This window comes from Pezoporus occidentalis, unplaced genomic scaffold, assembly GCF_034315485.1.
Source record: "Pezoporus occidentalis ecotype Australia unplaced genomic scaffold, CSIRO_AGI_Poc_V1 ctg2, whole genome shotgun sequence".
Classification (NCBI taxonomy): Eukaryota; Metazoa; Chordata; class Aves; order Psittaciformes; family Psittacidae; genus Pezoporus; species Pezoporus occidentalis.
In genome coordinates, this window is record NW_026913855.1 from 7200602 (window position 1) to 7228210 (window position 27609).

General features: G+C 41.6%; 2 protein-coding genes across 8 annotated transcripts in view; one reads left to right on the forward strand and one right to left on the reverse strand.

The window, feature by feature from the left end:
• DROSHA (drosha ribonuclease III) overlaps positions 1-8783 on the reverse strand; it is a 71804-nt gene extending 63021 nt beyond the window's left edge. For all 3 annotated transcript variants that reach the window (XR_009964582.1, XR_009964583.1, XM_062617693.1), the window contains exons 1-5: positions 8660-8783; positions 5646-6503; positions 3507-3599; positions 2295-2526; positions 1209-1350 (exon numbers count right to left, since the gene is read on the reverse strand). Coding sequence is in view for 1 of the 3 variants with exons in the window: in XM_062617693.1 (XP_062473677.1) it covers positions 1209-1350; positions 2295-2526; positions 3507-3599; positions 5646-6496 (1318 nt within the window). In the remaining 2 variants the exon portion in view is untranslated. The remainder of the gene's footprint in view (positions 1-1208; positions 1351-2294; positions 2527-3506; positions 3600-5645; positions 6504-8659) is intronic.
• A 9-nt stretch (positions 8784-8792) lies between these two features.
• CUNH5orf22 (chromosome unknown C5orf22 homolog) overlaps positions 8793-27609 on the forward strand; it is a 49869-nt gene continuing 31052 nt past the window's right edge. For all 5 annotated transcript variants that reach the window (XR_009964584.1, XM_062617698.1, XM_062617697.1 and 2 more), the window contains exons 1-5: positions 8793-8940; positions 15863-16008; positions 17162-17311; positions 21420-21876; positions 24187-24249. Coding sequence is in view for 4 of the 5 variants with exons in the window: in XM_062617698.1 (XP_062473682.1) it covers positions 8854-8940; positions 15863-16008; positions 17162-17311; positions 21420-21876; positions 24187-24249 (903 nt within the window). In the remaining variant the exon portion in view is untranslated. The remainder of the gene's footprint in view (positions 8941-15862; positions 16009-17161; positions 17312-21419; positions 21877-24186; positions 24250-27609) is intronic.

Consider the following 27609-nt stretch of genomic DNA (forward strand, 5'->3'; position numbering starts at 1 on the left):
AAATACAAAATAAGACAAGCTATTAGACACTATTAGCTGCTAGAACCATAGCTGTAGCAGAAGCTGGCACAGACACCTAGTCAGCCCAGAGGACCAATGCAGATGCAGGGCCTTTGGGTACTCCAGAAAGACTGGGAAAAAACCCAGAGAAGTTGCTCTTGGCTCTATCATATTTTAAACTGGAGCAACAAAAAAGCTTTCTGCAGAGATCTGAGAAAGTAAAGCTTTACGCCGGTATGCTGAATGTAGCAATTTTGTCCTTGCTTCACCCACGTGAAAATATACCTCTTGAAAAACCCTACAGTTAAAATTGGTAATAATTCTTGTGAATTCACATTTTATTTCACCTGTATTTATTTTTCTTTCATCTTTATTATACCTTTTTATACTGCCACCATGTAGCTGACCAAGTCATTATATACCTGCATTTTAACTTTAGAATTTTTGATATATGACTTTTAACAGTTACTAACATGAGATGTGAGTCTGAAGCAGTTCAGCAGGCAAAAATGAAGCATAAGTGAAAAAGCAATACCAACAGAGTATCTAAATTAATGTGAAACGCCTGAGAATTTCCTGAACTAATGTAACTGGAATGAAATAATTAAAGTGCAAAAAGAACAGCTAATGCTTCTCACAAAACAAAATCAGAAAAATAGATTTCGCTGACTTCTGAGTAGGCAAATTGTTATCAAAAAGTATGCTCTGCTAATTCAACCAGTATTTGCCCCTAAATTGATATGGCTATTAGATTTATTTCACTGCAAGAAGATCCATATGGGTGGTGCTGCTTGTTACTGCACAGAGTTCATCATTTATACTGGCTGTGCAGCTCTGCTTACTATCATCTTGTGCAGAAGTCTCAGGTTTCAAAACATAGATTATTACCACTACTCTTGCTTCATTTTTAGAAATGAGCTCCTGAAAGCCTCTTCTGTGCCATGCTTTGGCCTATATGATCATGCTCAGCATGTTTCATGTCATGGAAGAGACTTTAGCATAAGACAAATGCTGGATACTCTCCATTCTCCCTTATGCTTTCTGGGTAAAGAATCTAGTTGTTCTGCAGTCAGAAGCAACAATGCCATGGATGTGCAATACAAAGGAAGGATTTAAGAAACACAGATTGCCCTACCAACACACAACTGCCAAAACCAGGTTAACTATGAATTATTCCATTTGAGATCTTCATCATCATTTCTGCCTACCTAAATCTTCATCCAGCTTCGTCTTTGGTGGCTCCCACGGTGGCCTGGCTGCTTTGGCCTTCGCCTGTCGCTTTCCTAACTCATCATCAAACTTTTCATACAGATCTCGGAGCTTGCTTGTTCCTACCACAGTAGAGTCCCCCTGTTAATTAAAAAACAGAACGACAACAACAAAAAAAAAAAGATGGTGTTAAAATAGCACATGAACCAGCTTTTCACAATGAAAAGCAAGAGGGCAAAAAATTCAGATCTGTATAGTTCAGTGAAACATGGCAATACTAGTTAAGGCTCTAGTGTACCATCACATTGTCCACTGGGTGAATGAGCAGAGAAATTACTCAATTTGCTGATGCATTATCATCAAACCGTTGACCTAATGATGCAGAACTATGGGTAAGAATATTCAGTAAAACTAAGCATTGATTTTTAACAGGTTTAGAAGAAACAAGAGACCTGTAAAAGTATTCGCAATTAAAAAGAATTTTATCAGATACATGAAACACAAAACCCAGCCCATTTTGTTGCCTGGTTTGAATTACCATGTCATTCACTCTCCATGTCATTCTCCAAAAAAACCCTAAACCAAACCAAACCACACCACAAAACCAAACAAAACCAAACAAAACAAACAGCCAAAATAAACCAATCAACCAACAAACAAACAAACCAAAAAATGCAGCTCTATCACCACACCACGTAGTTATTGTGAAGTGTTACTGTGAAGTACAAAGAATACAGACTTCCTGCTTCTGTACAAAATTTCTCCAAGGTTGTGGGAATATATGGTGCTTGAGGCACTTTTACTCAAGTACAGGTGTAACAGAAAAAAAAAAACGCATCCCTCCTGGAGACAAAAAAACAGCCCTTATCCATGTACCGCTAATCTCAATGCAAACAGAAGAAACTAAAGAAAGCAGAGAATACTAATAAATAAAGCCTTTAACAGGGTTAAGGGAATAAGATGTCTGGGAGGAGAGAAGGATTAAATGACACAACACATGATCCTGCTGAAGGATTCACATTAATAAAGTAACAAATAATAAAAGAACTGTGTACAGTAATTTTAGACTTCTTTCACAAACATACCACTTGATCCATAGGATCACTGGAGTAATAGTTTTCAGAATGGGTACAGCGAACCCAGACTGGCTTAAGTAATTCCTCATCTTCCTCTTCATTTTTTTCAGATGCATTCTCCTCCGATTCTTTGTCTTTGATAGCAGCATAATTTTTCTCCTTGCTGGAGCTCTGGTTCTCAGACCACCTTTCTCTGTCTTCCTCCCATCGGGGTCTCTTTCTCTCTCTGCTTGGAGATCGGCTTAATGCAAGAAAGCAAACAAAAAAGCAAACTCTATTATTTTAACAGTGGCAATTTTCTAATGAAAAACTGCTTCAGATCAGTACATATTCTATCATATAAATTACAGCAAAATCCAATTGCCTCTTCCTCCTAACTTGCATGTAAAGAGTACAGTACTTTGTAGTTCTTACTATTAAAAAACTTACATGAAATTGAAAGTGCTTCTGTATTTTAAACCTTACTCAGGAATTAAAATAAAAAAAAAAAAGCAAAGCTATTTCAGATTAAAATTCCTACTTGCATTACAGGTGACTTTCAATTTTGTTCCAAGTTTGGAACCTTATCACAAAAAAGTAAGTCACATCACTCTCAACTAAAAGTTATAATACAAAGAAGGTTTCATATATAGCCCACAAACTATCCGCATGATAAAAGAGGGTTTTATTAGAAGAATTATACAGAAGCCAAACTGCTTGTGTTACTCTAGCTCTGGCACTCCTTCGAAACACACAACCTGTGATATTCCTTATGTACTGCAAGAGTACTGTTTTTAAAAGTTGAATGTAGGAAAACTACTAAAGCTACTTTTATTTTTTTGATCTCCTCTGTCTACATAGCCAATAATGTTGCACCGTTTTCAACTACCCAGGATTCAGAAAGAAATGAGCACCAATATAAGAAAAGATCCTAAAAGATGAGCTAAACATAGAACGACTTTAAATAATCTTGGCACTTTACAGACTGGAAGCAGATGCAAGAGGAAGTTTTTAGGACACAGCAGTGAAGCCCCCTCTCCAGAGATGAATCCTGGTTTTAACTGTGCAAGGTCTTGAGACAATTGACATTTGCATGTATACACAGATGGCTATATATTTAAGACACTCATCTTTTCTGAGTTTCAAAGCAGGCACAAATACACATGTAGAAAACACAAAAACCCACATGCATGGATGCACAGAGCCTCAAATACATTAAAGACTGAATGTAAGCTTTGTTACCTTCCTGCTCTCTTGTAATCTTTTTTGTAGGATCTGTCCGGTGATGTTGATCTTCTGCTGTCACGGTGCCTATGCCGCTCTCTCTCCCTCTCCCTTGGAGTTCAAAAAATAAGTTAAATACGTAAACTGGCATTTCATATATTCCATACCTGAAAGGAGCACAGAAGTAGGCTGAGACTGTTACTCAAAATAACACACAAGACGTTCTGAATGCTGACCTTCACAAAATTTGTAAAAGATAGACACCTAGCTCCTCCACCTTTGTCATAAAGCCATCTATCTCAATACAAGGGTTAATTCATACCATACAGAGGTACCTTTTATAAATTCACCACAAGACTTGCTGACATTCTTCCTTTTCTCCTGTTACAAATGGCAAAGACTAAGATTATTCTACCTTTAACCATTCTTCGTGCCTCAAGAAGGAAAAGAAAACCTATTCCACGCACAATTGCTCTGTAAGCACAGCAGTCACTCAAGTGTTTCAGGCAAGCCATCTCTTCCTGACAGCCACCTCAAGTACACACAAAAACCTGACAGACACAGAAATCCTGCCACATGCGGAAACTATGAATCTCATCTACAAGACTCAACTTTCAGGTAGACACAGAGAACTTGACCACTTAAATTTCTGGGTCAGAAGACCTTTAAATTAATTGAAGGCTTAGGGAAGAATGACTGGAAAGCTGCCCAGTGGAGAAGGACCTGGGGGTGTTGGTTGACAGCCACCTGAACACGAGCCTGCAGTGTGCCCAGGCAGCCAAGAAGACCAATGGCATTCTGGCTTGTATCAGAAATAGTGTGGCCAGCAGTACTAGGGAAGTGATCCTTCCTTCGTAGTCCAATGTCATGATTTAACCTCAGTCAGCAACTAAGCACTATATAGCTGCTTGCTCAAAAGCCCTCAGTGAGGAAAGAGAATCAAAAGAATCAAATTGAGAAAACGTATGTCTTGAGATAAAGACAGTTTAGTAAGATAGAAAAGGAAGAAGATAATAATGATAACAATAAGAAAATAATTATAATATACAAAACAAGTGATGTATAAGGCAATTACTCACCACTCACTGACGGATAACCAGCCAGTTCCCCAGAAGTGGCACCCAGCCAGATTTGCCCCTAGTTTATATACTGAGTATGACATGATATGATATGAAATATTCCTTTGGTCAGTTGGGGTCAGGTGTCCCAGCTGTTTCTCCTCCCAACATTTTGTGCACCCCCCAGCCTTCTCACTTCATGTGAGAAGCAGAAAAGTCCTTGACTTAGTTTAAACTCTGCTTAGCAACAGCTAAATCATCAACGTGCTATCAACATTATTCTCATTTTAAATCCAAAACACAGCACTATGCCAGTTACTAGGAAGATAATTAACTCTACCCCAGCCAAAACCAGGACATCAGCACTGGTGAGGCCACACCTTGAATACTGTGTTCAGTTTTGGGCCTCTCACAGTAAGAAAGACATTGAGGTGCTGGAGCAGGTTCAGAGAAGGGCAACAAAGCTAGCAAAGGGTCTGGAGAACACGTCTTATGAGGAACTGCTGAGGGAACAGGGGTTGGTCAGCCTGGAGAAAAGAAGGCTCAGGGAGACCTTATTGCTCTCTACAAATATCTTTTGGAAATCAAAGTAAAAATTACTGAATATGAGGTCTGGGGTTTTGTTTTTGTTTGTTTGGAGGGGTTTGTTTATTCGTTTTTGAAATACAGCTGTGTAAGGTTCTGCAATTAAATCTTTGCATATCTAAATCAAAGTGGCTTCATTTCCACATACACTGTGTGTGAATTAGTGTTTCATACATGACATGAGAAAGCTCAGTTTCCTAATAAAAGCATGTGATCCGGGCGCCCTGGTAAGTATGTAAATACATACCTTTCCAGTATCTTTTTGAATATTCTGGCCTACATCACTAGATGCCCAAAAAAAGGGCAACAAATCTGCCAGCTCACAAAGGTGAGGCAGAAGCATCATACCTAAAAGGCACCAAAACACTAGCTCTTTCCATGACATCCGAATATTGGCAACCTCCCCAGCTAGAGGGGAAAACAAGGGTGATAGAAGAACATTGCATTGATGCCATACTACTATGGGACAATGATGACAGCTCTCTCTCTGCAAGCAGAAAATACCCCAAGTTACCTGTTACGCTCATAACTTCTGTGATGAGGTGATATCCTTCCTCTGTCATAATCTGTTCGGTGCCGACTGCTTTCCTGCCTCCTCCTATCTGGACTCCGTCCGCGATCCCGACGATCCCCATGGTTAGTGGACCGATGCCTGTCACCATGTATGTGACTGTGCTCACGATGTCTGTGCTCATCGTAGTGCTTGCTCCTGTCTGGAGACCGTCGATCGCTTTGCGACTTCTCTCCCTGGTACTGACCCGTGTGCCGAAAATGAGTGCTGCCACCACTGTTGTTGGTAGTGCTGTTCTGAAAGGAGCCAGAGTTGTGCTGGTAGCTGTTGAAATTTGGTGGTGGGAATGACTGCTGCGAATACCCTGTGGAGTATACAGGCTGGTAGTTGACTTGCTGTGGTATGACTGGTGGAGGAGGAGGATGCGGTACTGTGGGTGGAGGCATCATGTAAGGAAAGGTGTTTTGCCCAGCAGGAGTTCCTGGCACAGGAGTATTGCTAGGATTTGGCACTGGTGGAGGAGCAGGAGGGAAGCACGGAGGCACCGGGAAGCTCTGCCTCATCTGGTGGTTTGGAAATGGTGGCCTCATGGGACACTGGCTGATGGGATTTTGTGTGGAAGGGGGCACTGGAGGAGGATAGGGCACAAAGTCTGGCCTGGGAGGCATGTAACCAGTGGTTGGAGGGTTTGAATAGGTTGTTGGAGGGGCAGTTTGCTGGTCATACTGGTATTGTACAGAGGGCTGCTGTGGGTGAAGCTGCCGTAGGTTCTGAGGGCGGTAGGTCTGTGTTGAAGCTCTTGCTCCTGGTCCCCCCTGACCACGGGGACATCCTCGCCCGGAATGGAAAGACATGGCTCACCTTTAATGAGGAAAATAAAAGTTCAGTGCCACACAATTTTTGTAGAATGTCCTTAATGCATTTGCAAGAACTACTCCCGGGGTGCTGAAATGACATCTCCTGCCGCTTCCTTTAACAGAAGCGGTGAACAACGTCCACTGATTTTCACTGGGAGCTTTGCGCTACTCAGACCTCTAGTGAAGGTCATACATGTCCCTTTGATTCCTTTAAGCCTCTAAGCCATGAAAGCACCCTACTGTCTTTAATCCAGAACCCAAACTGGAGCATGCTCTATCACTTGGGGCACAACTAGACACTTTTGACATAAAGCCTTCAGGCACCCCACACCAAAGAAACCACTCATTTGAACAAATGCTATTGTCACCCAAAGCCCTGAAATAAGGAGTCCTTTCTGGAACAGATTCTACACTTCAAACAGAATGACTTTACTAACACCTCATTGCAAGTTACCTGGTCCAACAAATCTTGTAAAGTTTAAATGAGATAATAGCAATCTACATTCACAATTGAGATCCAATTTAGCAAAGGAGTGAATACTACAGATATTTCAAAGTATTTTATACTAGGTAGGTATATTTTTGTGGAATGAGAATCTTAGAGGTTACAGAAATAATAATTATGTAGACTGTGCTGCTACTTCAATTCCACTGAAATACATAGTTCCAAAAAAGTCCCTCAGCTGCCTGTTTGGTCCTGTTACCTTTCCAGCAAGTGCCACTGCTTCAACTAGGCTTAAGTCTTGCTCAAAACTATACATGTCTTTATTGCATTGTATTTATGTTTATAAATGAAAACCACTGTGCTTCATTAAAGTTAAAAGTTAATTTTTTAATTACAATGTTAGGTTTCAAAAATTAAATTAAGAAATCATTCATGGTGTCTTGGCTGGAATGGAGGAAGAGGAAAAAAAAGTTAAGTAGTCACAGAAGTCAAATCCTGTTTTAAGGGGGAGGAAGAGAAGGAGAAAGACACACATAACTGGAAAGATCACCAGATAAAGTCTCACTTTTACTGAGGCTTTGCTGATGCTAAAGTGCACATACAGGTTATTCTCCTGCCTGCTACCATGCAACACAGCCCAACCAGACTGCTCAGAGCACTACTTTCAGCTGCATTTCTGTGCCACTGCTGCAAAAGATGGAGCTTGCTGAGAGAGAGCAGACAACTTCTGGAACCAGAGGAAGAAAGGAAAAGAGATGAAGGGGCGAAAGGACTGACATCAAGAAGCAGGAACCAAGAGGACCTACGTCTCTCAGACACACACAGCTCAGTGGAAGCCACTGGAATTGGTGGCAGTGACATTCATTCCCTCTCCAGAACAACCAAAGGCCAAAGCAAGTGAGAATACCAAGTTTTTAGGAGGTAGGAGCCACAGTGGTAAAAAGCCACTTGCTCCTTCCAGTCAGTCTGTGCCTTCTCTGTACCCGCGAACCTTGCAAAGGCTCTCAAAAAGAAACAACAAGGGGTAGAGGAGAATCTATTGCCATTATTTTGGCTGGCAACTGTTATTATTAATCCTAATTAAAAAAAAATACAAAAAAAAAAGCTATATGGAATGACTATAAACACCCCAATTATTTTAAAGTTCCCTCCGCTGCAAGCTTTGGTCACATCTGGTTTTCATTTAAATTTAAGGAAGTTCAAAAACACTGGAAAGGACAAACACAGGAGAAGAAATGTATTACGATGGTGAAGCCGCCACACACAAAAGCAACACAGGTTCCTTATAAAAGACCTCATCCAACCACTGCCTCCCAGCAGTCTGTAACTGCCTCCAACGGCCACCGAAGGATCTAGGTAAACAGAGCGGAAACAAACCCGGAGATGACAACGGCACCCGCCCGGGCTCTGCCTTCCCGCCGCACGGCTCCATTCTCCACACGGAGAAGGCTCCTCACCCGCAGGCCAGCCAGGCAGCCGCCACGCGGTGCGCTGCGGGCAGCGGCCGCCTGGGCCCCGCCACCCTGAACCTCTCCAACACCTAGCAGCCAGCTAGCATCAACACCGCCGCGGGGCCTCCCCCCCAGAACCTTCCCCCCCGCGCTAGCACAAGGGCCCCCGCGCCGCGCGGGGAACCGCGGCACCACGGGGAAAGAGGAGCCCCCCACCCGCACCCCGTCCCCCTCCCCGCAGGTAGCCAGGCACGCCGAGCCCACCTGGCGCCCCGCCAGCGAGGCCACCGGGCCTGCAGCGCCGCGGCTTCCGGAACAGGAAGGTTGTGGGAGGGGTCTCCAGGCGGAAGTACCACCCGCCGGGAGGGAGGAAAGGAAGGAGGGTGAGAGTGGGGCGTGAAACCTAGGCCTCGCCGAATCCGGCCCGTCGCCGCCGCGACATGAACGGCGGGTGACCGATGGCCGGCAGCGGGGCCGAGCCCCAGGGGGGCTGCCTCCGGGCTTACCCGGCTCTGCCCGTGTGGGTGGTGGAGGACCACCAGGACGTGAGTGCCTGGCGCTTGGCGGTGGGACTGGGCGGCGGAACGGGGCGTCCCTCGGGGGCTGTGTAGGGAGTAACTTCGTTTCTTTCTTTTCTTTCTTTCTTTTCTTTCTGTGCGGCATGGAGGCTTAGTCTGGTAGGTGGAGGCGAAGGGAGGTGTCCGGTGGATTGCTCCCCTGTACTCTGCCGGCAGCCTCTTCCTGCCATATAGCCACGTTCTCCCGGCTCGGGACTCTTCTTTAGGAACAAGAACAGTCCCCGCTTCCACAGCCGTGCACAGACCTTAAAACTGCGTTCGCTGTCACTGCTGAAACATAAATGAAGTTCAGTGCCCACCTGACCTGGGTTCCTTCCCGGGTTCAGCTAATTAATCCCATTAAGGGATTTTTTGCATCTTTTTAAGGGATTATTGCTGACTTTTTATGTTTTTAATCATTAGTCTTTGGGCTGTGATTGCTGTAGTTAAAAGGAAATAATGCCTATATTACACTGCTCTTAAAATTAGCTGGGCATTAGTGCAGTACTTGGAAACTCAGCTCTTCAGTATGTGACATGTTGACAGCAAATTAGTAAATACAGTCATATCCTAACAAGCAGATTAATTGCTACTTGATGAGAAATTTTAAATTTGAAACTTTTTTAGTTAAGTCATTTAAGAGGGGAGCAAAGAAGGAATTGCTTTTGAACTGCTGTTTCTGTTTCCCCATATGATTTTATAGGCATATGCTGAGGCCTTAGTCCTAAGTAAGCAGATTCTGAACTAGATTCTTCGCAAACAGAAAATTTCAGTGTAAAAAAACTTTATTAAAGAAATTTAAAATAATGTACTGAATTTGCAAGTAAGTAGCTTAATGCAGATGATTGTTGCTAAGACTTGGCAAAACATGATGCTGTGATAGCTGATTTTTCATGGTAACCAAGGACTTAAGGAGTGTTACTGTGACAGGAATACTGAGATAATGACTACTAATGGTCCTTCTTTGTTTTACTGTCTACTAATGTTTTCAATTAGCTTCAAGTCTGCTCATACTAAATGTATACACTGTGTTTTCAGTATAAGTATGTCTGTCTTGCATAAAACATAAATGACTGTTCATCTCAAACTGTAAGAACTTGACAAAAAAATCATATAGTCACTTGCTGACACTGGTGTTCCTTTTCTCCAAAAGAAATCCCATGGCTGCGTTTGCCTTTACCTGAAGCAGGAATAACCCAGACTGTCTTCCCCAGCAGATGCTTTATGTGCACCACAGGAACTTTATCCCCTTCTACAGTATGTAAAAGTTCTGACTGGGGTGGGCCAGCCCTGTTGGCAGATCCTCTGGTGTTGACTGACCAGGTGGCTTTTGGTAAATGTGTATCCCAGTGTTTGAAAGTTCCCCTACCCATTGCTCTCAGTGTAGTTTTTAACAGCCCATTGTACTGTTTGATTTTCCCCGAGGCTGTTGCATGGTAGGGGATGTGATATACCCACTCAGTGCCATGCTCTTTGGCCCAAGTGTCTATAAGGTTGTTCCGGAAATGAGTCCCGTTGTCTGACTCAGTTCTTTCTGGGGTCTGTGGTACTGTTTTACCACGAGATGTTTCTCGAGGCCCAGCATAATGTTCCGGGCAGTGGCATGAGAGCATAAGTTTCCAGCCATCCAGTGGTTGCTTCCACCATGGTAAGCACATGGCACTTGCCTTGGCGTGTTGGTGGGAGTGTGATACAAGCAAGCTGCCAGGCCTCCCCGTATTTGTACTTCAGCCATCTTCCATACCAAAGAGGCTTTAACTTCTTGGCTTGCTTAATTGCAGCACGTTTTGCATTCGTGGATAGCCTGGGCAATAGTGTCCATGGTCAAGTCTACCCCTCGGTCACAAACCCATCTGTACATTGCATCTCTGCCTTGCTGGCCTGAGGTGTCATGGGCCTGTCAGGCTATATCAAATTTACCTTTATGTTGCCAATCTAAGTCTATATGAGCCACTTCAATCTTAGTAGCTTTATCCGCTTGTTGGTTGGTTCTGGTGTTCCTCAGTGGCCCAACTCTTGCGTACAAGAGCATCTACATGGCGTACCTTCACCACCAGATTCTGCACTGTTGCTGCAACCACCCCACAGGGCATTTACCACCATCCATGAGTCAGTGTAAAGTACTGGCCATTTTTCTTGTTCAGCAATGTTCAAGGCCAGCTGGATGGCTTTCACCTCTGTAAAATTACTCGATTCACCCTCTCCTTCAGCAGTGTCTGCAGCTTATTGTAGGGGACTCCATACAGCTGCCTTCCATCTCTGATGCTTTCACACAATATGGTGGGACCCATCAAGCATATTGCTTCTCACTGTCTGGGAGTTTATTGTACAGTGGGGCTTCCTCAGCACGTGTCACTTTTTCCTCTGGTGACATTCCAAAATCTTTGCCTTCTGGCCAGTCCTTGATGACTTCTAGAATGCCTGGATTACTGGGTTTTCATATTCAAGCTCATAGTGTAATTAGTGTAGCTCACTTACTGTATGTAGCATGGGTTGCACGATGTGTAGAGGAGACCCTGCCTTTGAAAAACCAGCCCAGGACAGGCAACTGGGGTGCCAGGAGAAGCTGTGCTTCAGTGCCAGTCACTTCCGAAGCAGCTCGAACCCTTTCATAGGCTGCCAGTATCTCTTTTTCAGTTGGGGTATAGCTGGCCTCAGATCTTCTGTATCCCCCACTCCAAAAGCCGAGGGGTTGACCTCAAGTCTCCCCTGGAGCGTTCTGCCAGAGGCTCCAGGTAGGACTGTTCTCTTCAGCTGTGGTGTAGAACACATTTTTCACGTCTTCCCTGCTCTGGAGTGGTCCAAGGGCTACTGCATGGCCAATCTCTTGTTTAATTAGTTCAAAGGCTTGTTGTTCCTTGGGGCCCCATTTGAAATCATTCTTTTGGGTCACGTGAGGGCTTACAGTTGAACTGTAATTTGGGATGTGCATTCTCTAAAAACCACAGCACCTAAGAAAGCTCGTGTTTTCTTGTTATTAGTTGGTGGAGACATTGCTGTTATCTTGATCACATCTGCATGGATCTGATGATGTCCATCTTGCCATTTTATTCCTAAAAACTCGATATCCTTTGCAGGTCCCTTCTTGACCTTACTCTGTTTCATGGCAAAACTGACCTTCAAAAGGATTCGGATTATTTTCCTCCCTTTCTCAAAGACTTCTTCCACTGTATCACCCCACACGATAATGTCAATGTATTGCAGGTGTTCTACAGCTTGCCCCTGTTCCAGTGCAGTCTGGATCAGTTCATGGCAGATGGTAGAGCTGTGTTTCCACCTGGGGCAATCGGTTCCAAGTATACTGGACCCCCCTCCAAGTAAAAGTGAACTGTGGTTTGCACTCTGCTGCCAAAGGAATTAAGAAAAATGCATTGTCAATATCAATTGTGGCATACCACTTGGCTACCTTTCATTCCAGTATGGCAGCACTCAATGGTGGTGTGACTTCATTCAGGCCATGATAGTCTACTGGTAGACTCTAGTCTCTGTTAGACTTTTGCACTGGTCATATGGGGTTATTAGATGGTGAGTGGGTCATGCTGATCACTCCTTTGCTCTCCAATCCAGTATTCACTAGAAGAGGATCCCATCACCTATTTGGCTTACATGCCCTCTAATTCCAGACTACTGGTCCTGTTATTCTAACACTGGAGCAGCCAGGTGACAATGTGCTTGCCTGGACAATGGTTGAAATCTTTTTGTGTATCTTGCAGCTCACTCAGGAATAGAGATCAGGTGATTACCATTCATTTATGACTTATAACCCTTACTTCTCCCCACGCAGTCACTGTCTTACTCTTTCTATTTTTGTGAAGGTCCTACTTCAGAGAAATCTGCCTTGTCCGCTTCCTTCTGCTCCCTCTTAGAAGCAGCTCGTTCATCCGTTACTACATGGGCTGACTTCTTCCAGTATTTCTTCTTGTGTACAGGGGCAACTGATACTGGCACAGGTTGGTTCTTTGGTTCAGCTGCTGTGTCTGACTTGGGGTTTGGAGTAGCTGCAGTGCTTGTCCTTTTGTTATCAAATCCAGAGACCATCTCTTCTCCTTGAGGGTACTGAAGAGTGTTGAGCAGGGCTCTGTAGGCATGGGCCAGGCCCCAGCACGTAGCAGTGATTTTTGTCTCTGGAATTGCTAGGGTAATAGCATCATTTTTTTCCAAATGTTTTACTGTTTTTTTTCTGGATTCTGCACTTGTTCAGGGGTGAAATTTCAAAACACTAGAGGTGCCCACTGTCCTAGGTACTTGCTCATACTATCCCACACACCCTGCCACTCATAACTGTCCAGTCTCTGGGCAGATCCCTGGGTGGTATTCTTAGATAGCTGTTTAACTGTAACAAGACCTGAAACACATTTAGGACACATAGCAATAGGAACGTGCCGGTTTGAATATCCTGAGGATATTAAAAATTTTCAGGAGTGATTGTAATTAGCCTGAGGGAGAAGGAGAAGATGGAGGAAAGTATCCCTCCTGCCGATTGACTCTCTAAGAAAAGGCGGAAGGTGTAATTATTGATAGTACCCAATAGATGGCTCCCGAAGTACAAGATTGTGGCAGTGCTAAGTACAAATACCAGATCAGTCTCAGGACCAGCAATTTAATAGTATCATAAACCAGTGTTACAAAGTGCAACCAAATTATAACCTTGCCACGGCCCCCAGAAGTGATAAAACAGCACACAAAAGGGAACATATGCAGCAATTAAAGTGTTACAGAACACAAATCTGAGAACATTCACAGCAACCCTTGAGAGAAAATAAATTGACATTGTGACCAGTGACCATTAAACTAGTATAATGAATGCTTATAACATTTTTTTTTTTTTTTTTTTACAAGCTTTGGTCAGATGTGTCATTATCTCAATGCTTCATATCCCACATTGGGCACCAAAAAGGACTGTCATGATTTAACCTGGCAGGCAGCTAAAAGCCACACAGCTGTTCATTCACTCCCACCCACAGTGGAATGAGAGAGAGAACGGGGAAAAAAATGTAAAATTTGTGGGTTGAAATAAAGACAGCTTAATAGGACAGAAACTAAGGGCAAATAATAATGGTAAGAGGATTACAATACATAGGACAAGCAATGTACAATGCAATTGCTCACTATCTGCCAACTGATGCCTAGCCAGTTCCTGAGCAGTGGCCCCTGGCCAGATATTCCCCTAGTTTATATATAGAGCGTGACATCATATGGTATGGGGTATCCCTTTGGTCAGTTGGGGTCAGATGTCCCAGCTGTGTCCCTTCCCAACTTCTTGTGCACTCCCAGCCTTCTCACATGAAGTGAGAAGCAGAAACGTCTTGACAGTGTAAACACTGCTTAGAAACAACTAAAACATCAATGTGTTATCAACATTATTCTCATCCTAAATCTGAAACATAGCGCTATAATAGCAACTTGGAAGAAGATTAACTCCATCCCAGCCAAAACCAGGACGTTGGCACTGGTGAGGCCACACCTTGAATACTGTGTTCAGTTTTGGGCCCCTCACTACAAGAAAGACATTGAGTTGTTGGAGCATGTGCAAAGAAAGGCAATGAGGCTGGTGCAGGGTCTGGAGAACAAGTCTGATGAGGAGTGGCTGAGAGAACTGGGATTGTTCAGCCTGGAGAAAAGGAAAGTCAAAAGACCTTATTCTCTACAAGTACTGAAATCAGGCAGTAGCAAGGTCTCACAATCTGTGATAACAGTTACCTGAGATGAAACTACTTTTAATTGCAAAGGTTGTAGATTGTTCAGGTTACTTCCTTTTTCTGAAGAAGTTAAAGTCATGGATGAGGGAATACTTGATATTTTTTATCTTGTGTTAGCTACTATTACAGCAGTATACATATTACTGCACATGTACTGGGTAGAAGGTGGAATTTATTCCTAGACAGATGGAATACAGTCACATTTCATCTGGCAGTCATGTTTAAAGGTATGTCCATGCAGTATGAGGGATTTGTCGTTTTAATCAGTTTTCTGCCCCCAAAAAACAACATAGCTCCATTTCTGTTGTAATGTAGAGATCATGTGTAAGTTTTGTTGCCCAGTACCTTTACAGTCTTCACATTCCCTGTGATGCACAATCCTGGCTGGATTTGCTCTGGCAGCTAAGGCAGTTACTGTCCTGTTGCTGTGGGAGACACTTCATGTACTGCAGTCCAGTCTAAGAGGTATCGGGAATCAGCCATCAGTTTTCACATTTTTACTACCCTACATTATTTAACTTCAGTGGTTTGCTATGCTATTGATTGATGAGTTATCTCCTGGGTTTTCACCTTTGAATGAAGACCTTCTGCATGGAATGACTTTGGGCAGTTGAGAAAAGTAGCCTCTTTATTGTAGCCACTAAGTCATGTAGGAATTAGGAATTAAGCCCTTTCTGCAAGGAGGATAGTTTTAAAGATCAGCTGAAGTTTAAATCATGGTGGGGACAGTTTTCACTCCTATATCAGTTAACTTTTAGAACATTTAGTAATGAAATGTTTGTATCTCCTCTCCACATGGCGAGGAAGCTTGATAGCATGGATAAGGCAATGCAAGAGCAATGTTCTTTAGAGGAGGAAAGGAATTCCTGGGGTTCAGTTGTAAATGAAATAAAAAAAACAACTAGGAATTGAGTTGAATGATTAGTGAGAGGAGCTACTGCGAACAAGACTTCCTATAAAGAAGGAAAGAGGGAGTAAAGTGCTGATTCTTCAGCACCTTCTTGTGTGAAACACTTGGGCTCATAATGATTACAGTTCATGAGTTTTCTTGCCACTGGAGTTGTTTCCCCTTTGTATTGTCTTCTATCGCCTCATCCCTCTAATCCAAATTCTAAAGAAATAAAAGTGGGACTGGTGTTTTTGCTGTCAAAGCTGTCACATTTTTCAGCCCACTGGTTATAATTGAAGTGTTTTTATTTGTGGTGTTTCAGGTGCTGCCTTTCATCTATCGTGCCATTGGTTCAAAGCATCTTCCTGGCAGTAACATCACCTTTGTTCATCTCGATTCCCATCCAGACCTTCTTATTCCTGTGAATATGCCTGCAGACACTGTATATGACAAAGAAGCTCTTTTTAGGTAAGTCCCAGATACTGCATCAGAGTTCTTCTGAGTCTAGTTCTTGCTGCATTTGATTTACACTGAATATTGGTATGACTGTGTAGGAAATATGAACCAAAGAGGCATAAGTCAGGTTCAAGTTGTATCTTTTTCCTTTTCACTTATGTCTAAAACTTTTTTTAATTGGAAAAAGTTGTGTTTTGTGAATGCAGTCAAATGGTTACATTGCATATCAAGCAATTTAAGATGTATGAATTTCCTTTTTTCAGTCGTTCAGTAGTATATCATGTTATTAGCCCAAGTTGTTCCTCTGGGTAACGGAAGATCACTCAGTGTATGCTTTGGCTGAAGAGCTGTAATTTAAAAATAGCCTTTCTTTCTTCACACTGAAAAATTGGCTTTGAAATTGAAATAATATATCCTATGTTGACATGGTGACTATGACTGAACAAGATTTTCTTGCTAAGATCATTAAGATCAGTATTTCTCCCTGACTTCTTAGGTAGGTAGGTAACAAGCCACAGAGTGATCCCTGCTATTGTGTTTCTCTGCTTCCATGTTAAGGTACTTTACAGCAATAACAAGGTGATGCTTGTAGGTACCTATGTCATCCTACCCATAGTCAAGATTTTGTTCTCTTTGTTGGATAAATAAAAAGTTTTGTGGGCTATATTGTACACCTGAAGAAAAAAAAGGTTGTTGATAATGAGAAAAGATTAATCTATAGACACTAATTGACTCTTTTTAATTACTGAGATTATATTTAAATTTACTTAGATCAGTTTACAGTAAAATACTCTTAGGAGATCAGTTTGAAGTCACTAAGAATAGCATTGATGATTCTCCTTGCACTTTCCTCTGTTTGATGGATCAAGAGAAAAAGGACAACAAAGCTATGTAGTTTATAATCAAAGTGCCATACATGCTAAGAATGAAGCTGATTGCACTGCATAATCCTAACCTTTAAAAATTTGCTATAGACATTGTTGGTCTGTTTTATGAATAAAGATCTCCTTTTTCTTTCTTTGATGATGTGATCCTTACACAGGGTTCTAATTCCAGATAATTTGCGTGGGGGCTTTCAAGATATTGAAGATGTTTGTGGTGTTCTTGACCATGTTTTACAGGGAAAGTAACTGTGTTGTTTCCTGTTTTTCTGCATTCATTACAGTGAATTAAGTATTGAGAACTGGATTATGCCTGCTGTTTATGCTGGCCATATTTCTCAGGTAGTTTGGCTTCACCCACCCTGGGCTCAGCAGATCTCAGAAGGAAAACACAATTTTTTAATTGGGAAAGACGTATCAACAACTACAATCAGGTAAATTCTCTGCTGATTTATACTAGCAATATAAAAGCTATCTCTATAGCTTTTCATAGGAGGGTTTTTTTAATAAATTCTTGGATAAAGATATAAATTTCATTTGTATTTGTGATCTCCTTAGGACCTAATGTGACTATTTGTGTGAATGGGCACAGTGAAGATGTGCCTTTTTTTTTTTTTAATAGGTAATTCTTTTTGTAGAAAGAATTCTAGCTATTCACATTTCATTCCAGCTACCCAGGTTTTAAATTAGGTCTCATTAAAGTAAAAAAATCTCAGAAAACAGTCATTGTTAAGAGAGGATTTGGGTAACAGAGGGCAGCAATTAGATCTTCCTCAGCCTTCCTTTATCAGGACAAAACAAGCCTAGTTCCCTCAGTTTCCAGCCTTCTAATAACCTTATGTCCTGGGTTCAGCAGTAGCAGTCATTTTTCTCCTTCGTGGTAGCTGGTGCAGTGCTGTGTTTTGACTTCCACCCTGGGAACAGTGCTGGTGATACCGATGTTTTCAGTTGTTGCTAAGTGATGTTTACCCTGACCAAGGACTTTGTGAGGCTCATGCTCTGCCAGGGAGGAGGGGAAGCCGTGAGGAAGCAGAGACCGGGCGCCTGACCCAGGCTAGCCAAAGAGGTATTCCATACCATAGCACGTCATGCCTGGGGTGGGGGGTAACTGGGAGTTACCCGGAAGGACATGGGCTTCCAGGTGGGACTCGTTTCTTGATGAGTGGTATTGTATTCTCTTCCCTTGTTATTTTCTTTTACCATTGTTGTCATTGGTGGTAGCGGTGGTGATTTGTGTTGTACATTGGTTGCTGGACTGTTCTTGTCTCAACCCGTGGGAGTTGCACTTATTCGATCGTCCTCCCCATCCCTCATGGGAGCAGGGAAGGGGAGAGCCCAGGGCGGGGGCTGGGGGGGACCTCGATTGCTCTCAGCCCAGCACCACTCACTGTGAGTGAGTGAACAAGCTGTCTGGCTAGGGTTTAAACCATGACACCTTAGCAGCCCTTTGTTAGATTTTCATCTTATTGGTGTCTCTCTTGTCCTGGGGACCCAAACCTGAGCAGATTATTTCAAATGTGACCTCACCGTTGCTGAATAAGAGGAGAAATCTCTTCCCTTGACCTTTGCTTATACAATGAAATTACGTGATTAGTCTTCATCACTGCAGGGGTGTACTGCTCACACATGCTCAAGTTGCTTTTTGCTGGGATTACCAGTTCCTGTTCTTCAGGTTTTCACTTGTCTGTGCCAACCCTGTACTGCTGCATGTTATTCCTTCCCAGATGCAGGACCTTGTATGTATATTATTTTAACTTAATAAGATGCCTGTAGGCTGTTCCTCTAGGCTGTCTGGGTCACTCAGGAGGCCAACCTGTCTTCTAGTGTATCAGCTACTCCCCAAGATTCAGTGCTTCTATAAACTTCCTAAGAATACATTGCTGAGGGCATTAATGAAAATGTCAAAACAGTAACAATCCCTGGTAACTAGCTGTTGGCGAGACTTCAAACCATTGATTATCACCATGGATCTGTTGGTCCAGCCGTTTTTTCACCCACCTTGTACTGCACCCAGTGAGTACATATCAAGGATTATAAACAGAGGATCATATGATAATAGATATTAAATACTTTTAAACATAAGGAAATTGTAATTTTTCAGTGCATCCATTATTTTCTCTACCAGCTAAAACAGAATTATTGATGGGATATCCTTCTTGCTTTACCAATAAGTCACAGAATGCCAAATTCTAACCTAACTCATAGTACAGTATAAAAATAAGATATAATTAAGTAAATGAGATCACTTCGATAAAACTGACCTGAAATAAAAGGGGATACTGATACAAATGTTACAAAATTCATAATTACTTTTTACGCAATTGCATAACATAGTAACATACTTAAGAAAACTGTTCTAAGACAAACTGTTTTTTACTGTTCAGGATCAAAACAGGCAGAGGAGTCACATTAGGGCTGTGTGGGAAAAAAATCACTTGGTCTGCTTTGATTCTGTACTCATATCCAGCTATATTCATCTAGTTCCTTTGATAAGTTTCCCTTCAGGGCGTGCTTACGTGGTTAAATGCACTAGGACTGACTGACCCTTGAAGTTCAGAGATTTGTGTTCAGTAAAATTATAGCAAAACACTGGACAGAAGATGAAAGACAGCTTTTATTTCATTTTCTAAATAGAACCTAAATGTACCAGTCAGGACAAAGTTTGTCATGTTCATTGTGACAAAACTGGGCATCTGGGTATTTAATGCATGTAAAGTTTTCCTTTTTTTTTTTTTTTTTTTTTTTTTTTTAGGGGGTGGGGATGGGAAAAAGCAGTTCAGTTTCTGTCTGTTTAGTCTTTGATCTTGATAGCAAAATTTTTGTTTGGTATCATCCATGATTCTATTTTTCTGGTGTGGGCTTGGGGTTTTTTTTTGTTTTCTAGATTTTTTTTTGGTTTTGAATTCAGACTACTAGTTAAGCACTGAATCATGTACACAGGCAGGTGGTGAATTCTCCATTCTTTGATAAAGTCAAAGGTCCCCTGGACTAGGCCCTGGGCAGCCTCATGTAGCTTTGAAGTTAATTCTGCTTTGATTAGATGATTGACTAGAGACTTCCAGATGTCTCTTCCAGTCTTAGTCAATCTGTGATTCAAGTGCTGATCAGAGACCTGTGGGATTCGTGCAGTCCATGGCAATTTCACATGTGCCATATTCACTGAATTATGATTTTGTACAGCTTGAACGGGCATGTACAAATAGTGGGGTTTTGCCAGCGTTTTGGAATAAATCTTTTGAAGCAAGTTTAACAGAAGAAAGCAGAAAAATGCTTTGGTTTACCACCTTAAATAAAACACTAAAGCTCTAAAATTCTGAATCTGAGGTCTAAAATAAACATAAATAATAAGACAAAAATGATGCTTTCAGTTACATTTAACCAAGAGAACTAGCACACATGTAGAAATACTTCATGATGGCTGCATAGATCTCCCACAGATCCTGTGATCACCATAGCAGTCTTGAAAACAACATTTTAAGATGCCTTTTGAAGATGGTCAGGTGCCTCTTCTTTAGGTTCTAGGCTTACAAAAATCATGAGGGAAGAAAGATAAAGAGTCCTCAGAAATACTAACTTCCTAAAAGTTTTGTTGGCAACAAGTGGCTGGATAGGCAATAGATATTCTCATTTTAGCATGCTCAGGATAATCCAGCCATGAGACACTGGGGAACTAAGCTTCAAATTTCTGCTGCTTAAGAAATTATTTGTCTTTGTTTATTGATGGTGATACCTAGTAATCAAATGAGGCTTTAACACGAGTGAGCGGAAGTTCATGCTTCTTCTTAAGCTTATTTTTAAAACTGAATTTATGATGCTTGAAGATTAATGCACTGAAATGTGGCTTGAAAATGTAGGTTCTTTCATTTTTCACTGTAAGCAGACATTTTTAACATTGCTGCTTTTGTTTGTTTGGGCGATTGTTTTTTTTAATTAAGTGGATTCCATTGATACGTATCTATTCACTCTCAAGTTACCAGCTTCCCCCACTTAGACTATGGAATCTTATTGGTGGTAAAAAAATGTTAAGTGCTACCTATTAAATCAAAATTCATAATATTTTACTAAATCACTATCAGTGGCTTTCAGGGTACTTCTCAAACACAACTAACAGAATTTTCCTTAAAAATTAGGACCAACACAATCCAACACAAAATATCATAGCTTTGAAATGTTGTATGCTTTATATTGACAGTATCTTGTTAAATTCTGGATTGTGTCTTTAAAATGCAATTCAATGGCAAATTAATCTTAGCAGCACATAATGGAGAATCTTTTCTTTATTCATTAAAACCTTGCAGGGCTATCATAAAAAATATAGAGTGATATTTTAATATATTTATTCAGCAATAAAGAAGTAGAAGTAGAAAAACCTTCAACTTAAAAACCTGCAGGCTAAAATAAATAATTTTGTGTGCACAGTTTTATTGCTTTTGTTACCCATCAAACATCTATTTTTTCTTCTCAGTAGCCATAAAGTGTACACGCTTTTTTCCCAGCTCTTTGTAAAGATGTATATTAACTGTGAGGTTTTGTCAATTGTAGGGTAACAGGTACAGATAATTACTTTTTAAGTGATGGTCTTTATGTCCCTGCTGATCAGCTGGAAAACCAGAAGCCTTTGAATTTACACGTCATTCTCATCAATCCTACTGAAGCATCAAACAACTGGGAAGAAAATGGTGAAGTAGCATCTGCTAAGAGACTGAAGCTAAATACAGATGACACAGCAAGCACTGCTTCTGCCTCTTCATCAGTGGCTCCTAACCTTGATTACAGCACAACAAATGTGAAGAAAAAGGAAGTGCAAAATACAAGCGCCCTGAACAGGACAGAAACCTTAGAGTGCTCAGCTTCAGGCTCTCTCAGAAAAAGTGAAAGCCCAATAAGGAATGTTGTTAAAGATGTTTGCCAAGTACTGAAGAAAGGGGATGCATATGTTTTAGACATTGACTTAGATTTTTTTTCAGTTAAAAATCCATTCAAAGAAATGTACACACAGGTAAGCATGACAATGGGGAGGCCTCACCATTCACAAAAGAGTACCAGTCCTAGTGTTTGTGTCTATGGGGAAACTTTCATCTAAGCTAAATTAGCAGATCAGCTAATCATGATTCTGTGATTCATGGTAATATTTGAAAGAGAGACATTCTAAGGGAGTGTATGCTGCAAGAATTACAACAGCTTAATAGGGGTAGATCCTTATATTTGAAATCGGTATCAAGTGTATATTCAAGCTCAGAGGTATATAGAATGGCTTGCTTCTGCTTGTTTCTTGGGACATAAATTATGCTTGGGTTTCCAAAGGTAATGTTCCAAATACCCACAAGGTTTATCAGAGAGTGATGACAGATTGTATGATTTTTTATCTCCTACAGCATGCTATTGGCATGCTTCTGTGTTTCAAAAGGAATGGTGGTGTTGATTATCCAAACAGTAATAGCTTGTCCTGATGAGAAGCTATTAATGCTCATTTCCTTTATCGAAGTGCTGACTATAAGGATGAGCAAGCAGCTGTTGTCTCTGATACCATCACTTAAATCTTAAGACTCTGCATTCTATTTCATTTATAACTTGGCTGCTCAGCAAAGGTAGGTCATCTGTATAGAGTCATAAATATATAGATCCTCAAAGGAGCAAAGCAGTTTGTAGGTTTTATAGAATCATAGAGTGGTTTGGGTTGGAAAGGATCTTAAGATCATCCAGTTCCAATCCCCCTGCCATGGGCAGGGACACCTTTTACTAGACCAAGCCGTTCAAAGCCCCATCCAGCCTGGCCTTGAGCACTGCCAGGGATGGAACTCCTTGGGCAGCCTGTTCTAGTGCCTCACCATCCTCACAGTAAAGAAATTCTTCCTTATATCTACCCTGACCTTCCTCTGTTGAAGTTTTCTTGATGTGAACAGGATTTTTAGGAACTAACTAATCTGCCCTGAAAGTTGGGTGTGGCATTTAGGTTTACAAATTCTTCTGCAATATCCTTAATGGTTTTAGCATTTAAATCTAGTTTTTAACATTGTTTTAACTTCAGCCTATGCTAAAGAACATACAGCATCTTTGAGTTTCAACTGGGCTACTGCTTCCTTGTTCACCAGGAAAAGAAAATATAGTTTCCCTTGACTTCTGTTAGCTTCTGACATTAAGTATTTATGACTACAGTATCTTCAGACATTGTGTAGTGCCAGTTGTTCTGAATCGCATAGAGAAGTGTACAGGGAAAGCACCATGAGGGTCTTGCCATATAAGACAATACCCCTCTTAGGGCTTGAAATACATTCTGAATAAAATAATGGAGGAGTTTTGGGAGGAGGGTTTGGTTTGGTTTTTTTTTAAGGGGGTGGGGGGTTTGGTTCATTGTTCTTTTAGGGGGGTGGGTGTTTTGTTTCTTGTACCTTTTTTGTTTGTTTGTTTTGTGTTATGATAGTTTCCCAGTCCTAGGAGCCACTTTTGGAAGTGGACTTGCGCAGAGCACCCTGTGTATCTTTTTTATATAATGATTTCATTTGTAGTTCATATTTCTTAACTATGTTCCTCCTATTCTAAGTTGCAATAATTCCATTCTCAAAAAATTTCCCAGGTTAACACTTGAAATGTGAGAATCCAAGGAAAAGCTAAAAACCAAATATAGTTCACCATTCCAGAAAAGTATTGTGTTCCGCACCAAAAAAAAAGACTAAAATCCAAAATGTTGTCCTAAAGATGCTTTGTATTTCTATAAATGTTGAATAGTCTACCTTTCCTTTCTACCTCTGTTCTGAAAAGTTGAGTGTTCACCTTTTTAATGCCGTTAAATAACAAGATCTGTTTATCCTTGATTAATTAAACTTGAATAGGAGTAGGGCTGACAAACCCCTGTAATAGTTTAGGTGTGAACTTGTTGTCCAACTACCCTGAAGCCTTTACCTGTCCTGTTTTCCTTTATGACCATAACTCTCCTGTTGGTTTTGTCTGCCTAATTCTGCCATCTCAGTTTTACTCAGCATCTCATTGGGACCTTAGTTCACCAGCATGTATGATTAATTTCAGAGATTTTTAAACTATCAGATTGTAAATACTTAGTTTTTAAAGTTGTGGTTTTGAAGTCAGGTTTGAAGTTAAACAATTGCAAAATGTTTAGCTGAGGCCATGAAGTATTGTTTTCTCAAGCCTTACCACCTCTTCCTCACCTGCATTTATAGAGCGCTATCTGCAGTACCAGAGTAGGGGAATGATCTTGGTGATCAAATTATTTTTTTTGAAGAAGGAAGGCTTTTAAGGTTTTGTTTCTTATTTGAAGAGTCTAATTTTTTGCCTCTTTTTTTCTTTTTTAAAGACAGAATATGAGCTTTTGCAAGAGTTGTACAGTTTCAAGAAGCCTCATAGAAATGCGACAGAGGTATGGTATTTCCTTGTTGGATGTTTGAGGGTATGATTCTCTTTACTTTTACCCAATAACAATGAGTTACAAGAAGGAAGGAACCTGTGAAAGGTGCTTAATGAAGTGGCCTTGATTTAAGCTATGCAGCAGGCTGAATGCTAATTAGCAGCAACTTAGGAATTCTTTCTTATTAAACATTTTGGTTAAACATGTGAATTGCAGAAATATTTAGCATGAGTGTGAAAATTAATTTCTGTAAACAAGTGGTAATTGACAAGGAAGAAATGAAAACATAGTAAGTCATTTGCAGTCTTGTTCTTTTTATGTCTCAACAGAGCATTGCTTTGGTGAGGCTTTGGTTTGGTTTTGGTGGTTTGTTTTTTTCTGTTTGTTCCTCCACCCACCTTTCCCCTTCCCTGCCCTAGTTGCTGTTCCTTGATATTCAGAGCTGTGCTCAATGTCTTAACAATGCCTAGCTAGTATTTTTATAGAATCATAGCATGGTTTCATAGAATCATGGAATCTAGTTCCAACCCTTCTGCCATGGGCAGGGACACCTTTCACTAGCCCATGTTGCTCAAAGTCCCATCCAGCCTGGCCTTTTTGGTTTTTGGTTGGTGTTGGTTGGTTGTTTTGGGGCTTTTTGTGTGTTTCTTTGTTTTGTTTTATTTTATTTTCAAACCTATTTATATGTGGAAAGGAAGGTGTTACACTCTGTAATGTATTATTTGGTTTATGTGTTGTGTGCTTCTGAATCGTGGAAATGTAAGTCTGCTGTAGCTGCCAAAATAGTTGTTTAGCCCTGAATTCAAATCATGGAGACAGCCATATTAATAGTCACTACACCAAGTAGTTTCTAAACAAGATCTTGTCTTTGCTTTCATAATCTCATCCTAACATTATTACGGGGAGATTCAACATGCATAATTATCACAGATAAATGAAACTTAATTAATGTGTGTATAAAGAAATTGAGATTGAGATATATGGAAGATTGTCAAATTGATTTTCACATTTCATAGTGAATCAGCAATAAACCTATTTAAAAGGTAGTTAAACATAAAAATGATAAACGTTTGTGATTTAAGTGCTGAGTATGATTTCAGGACATAAGTTATTTATAAAAACCAACAAATGTATAGGAGACAACTAAAATGGTTAGCAGTGAGTAGTGGATAGGTATAGAACTGAGCAAGTCAAGACTAGATTCATGGATGGGTTTATAGTGAGATAGTCAATTAAAGGGTTTGAAGGTAGAAAGTGTGTGAGCTTTGTGTTTTTCAAAGGTTCAGAAAATATCCTAGATATCTAGTCTCTTAAAATCTGGTTTTGTAGTTCAATGTACATTTCTGTCATACTATAAGATAATAATGTGTTGTTTGGTTTTGGTCGGTCGGTTGGTTTTGGGTTTTATGTAGTATGGAGAGGGATCGGACATGTCTATAAGGTTAGTTACTGGTGATGTATAGAAAAGTATTTTATTCATACCCCAGAATAGGATCATAAATCTGTAGTTCATGAAGAGTTGATGCCTTCAACTATTCTTAAAGATTAGCCCCAGTTGACTGGCCAAAAGAAGCAGCATCTATTATATGATGTAGCCAGCAGACTCAGAAGAGGGAGTTGTTATAGAATAGAATCATAGAATGGTTAGGGTTGGAAAGGACCTTTAGATCATCTAGTTGCAACCCCCCTGCCATGGGCAGGGACACCTCACACTAAACCATCTCACCCAAGGCTTCATCCAACCTGGTCTTGAACACTGCCAGGGACAGAGCATTCCCAGCCTCCCTTGGCAACCTATTCCAGTGCCTCACCACCCTAACAGGACAGAATTTCCTCCTTATATCTAATCTAAACTTCCCTTGTTTAAGTTTGAACCCGTTACCCCTTGTCCTGTCACTACAGTCCCTAATGAAGGGTCCCTCCCCAGCATCCTTGTGGTCCCCCTTCAGATACTGGAAGGCTGCTAGGAGGTCTCCACGCAGCCTTCTGTTCTCCAGGCTGAACAGACCCAACTTTCTCAGCCTATCTTCATACAGGAGGTGCTCCAGCCCCTGATCATCCTTGTGGCCCTCCTCTGGACTTGTTCCAACAGTTCCATGTCCTTTTTATGTTGAGGACACCAGAACTGCACACAATACTCCAGGTGAGGTCTCAGGAGAGCAGAGTAGAGGGGCAGGATCACCTCCTTTGACCTGCTGGTCATGTGCCTTTTGATGCAGCCCAGGATACGGTTGGCTTTCTGGGCTGCGAGCGCACACTGAAGCCAGCTCATGTTCATTTTCTCATCAACCAACACCACCAAGTCCTTCTCCACAGGGCTGCTCTCAATCTCTTCTCTGCCCAGCCTGTAGCTGTGCCTGGGATTGCTCCGACCCAGGTGTAGGACCTTGCACTTGGCATGGTTAAACTTCATGAGGTTGGCATCAGCCCACCTCACAAGCATGTCAGGGTCCCTCTGGACGACATTCCTTCCCTCCAGCGTATCAACCGAACCACACAGCTTGGTCTCATCAGCAAACTTGCTGAGGGCGCACTCAATCCCACTGTCCATGCCACTGACGAAGATATTGAACAAGACCGGTCCCAACACCGATCCCTGAGGGACACCACTCATTACTGGTCTCCAGCTGGACATTGAGTCATTGACCACAGCTCTTGCGTGCTGCCCTCCAGCCAGTTCTTTATCCACCAAGTGGTCCATCCATCAAATTGATGTCTCTCCAATTTAGAGACAAGGATGTCATGTGGGACAGTGTCGAACACTTTACACAAGTCCAGGTAGATGACCTCAACTGCTCCACCCCTGTCCATCAGTTCCGTAGCCCCATCATAGAAGGCCACCAAATTGGTCAGGCAGGATTTCCCCTTAGTGAAGCCATGCTGGCTGTCACCAACCACCTTGATGATTTTCATGTGCCTTAGCATGCCTTCCAGGAGAATCTGCTCCAAGATTTTGGCAGGCACAGAGGTGAGACTGACTGGTCTGTAATTCCCCGGGTCATCCATTTTCCCCTTCTTGAAAATGGGGGTTATATTTCCCTTTTTCCAGTCGTTGGGAACTTCACCTGACTGCCATGATTTTTCAAATATGATGAACAGTGGCTTAGCAACTTGCCAGCTCTTTCAGGACCCTCGGATGGATTTCATCAGGTCCCATGGATTTGTGCACATTCAGATTTTTAAGATGGTCTCGAACCAGATCCTTTCCTACAGTGGGCCCAAGGTCTTCATTCTCACAGTCCCTGCGTCTACCTTCCAAGACTTGGGGGGCACGGTCAGAGCATTTGCCAGTGAAGACCAAGGCAAAGAAGTCATTCAGAACCTCAGCCTTCTCCAAATTCTGTGTAGCTAGTTCTCCTGAGAGTTCCTGAG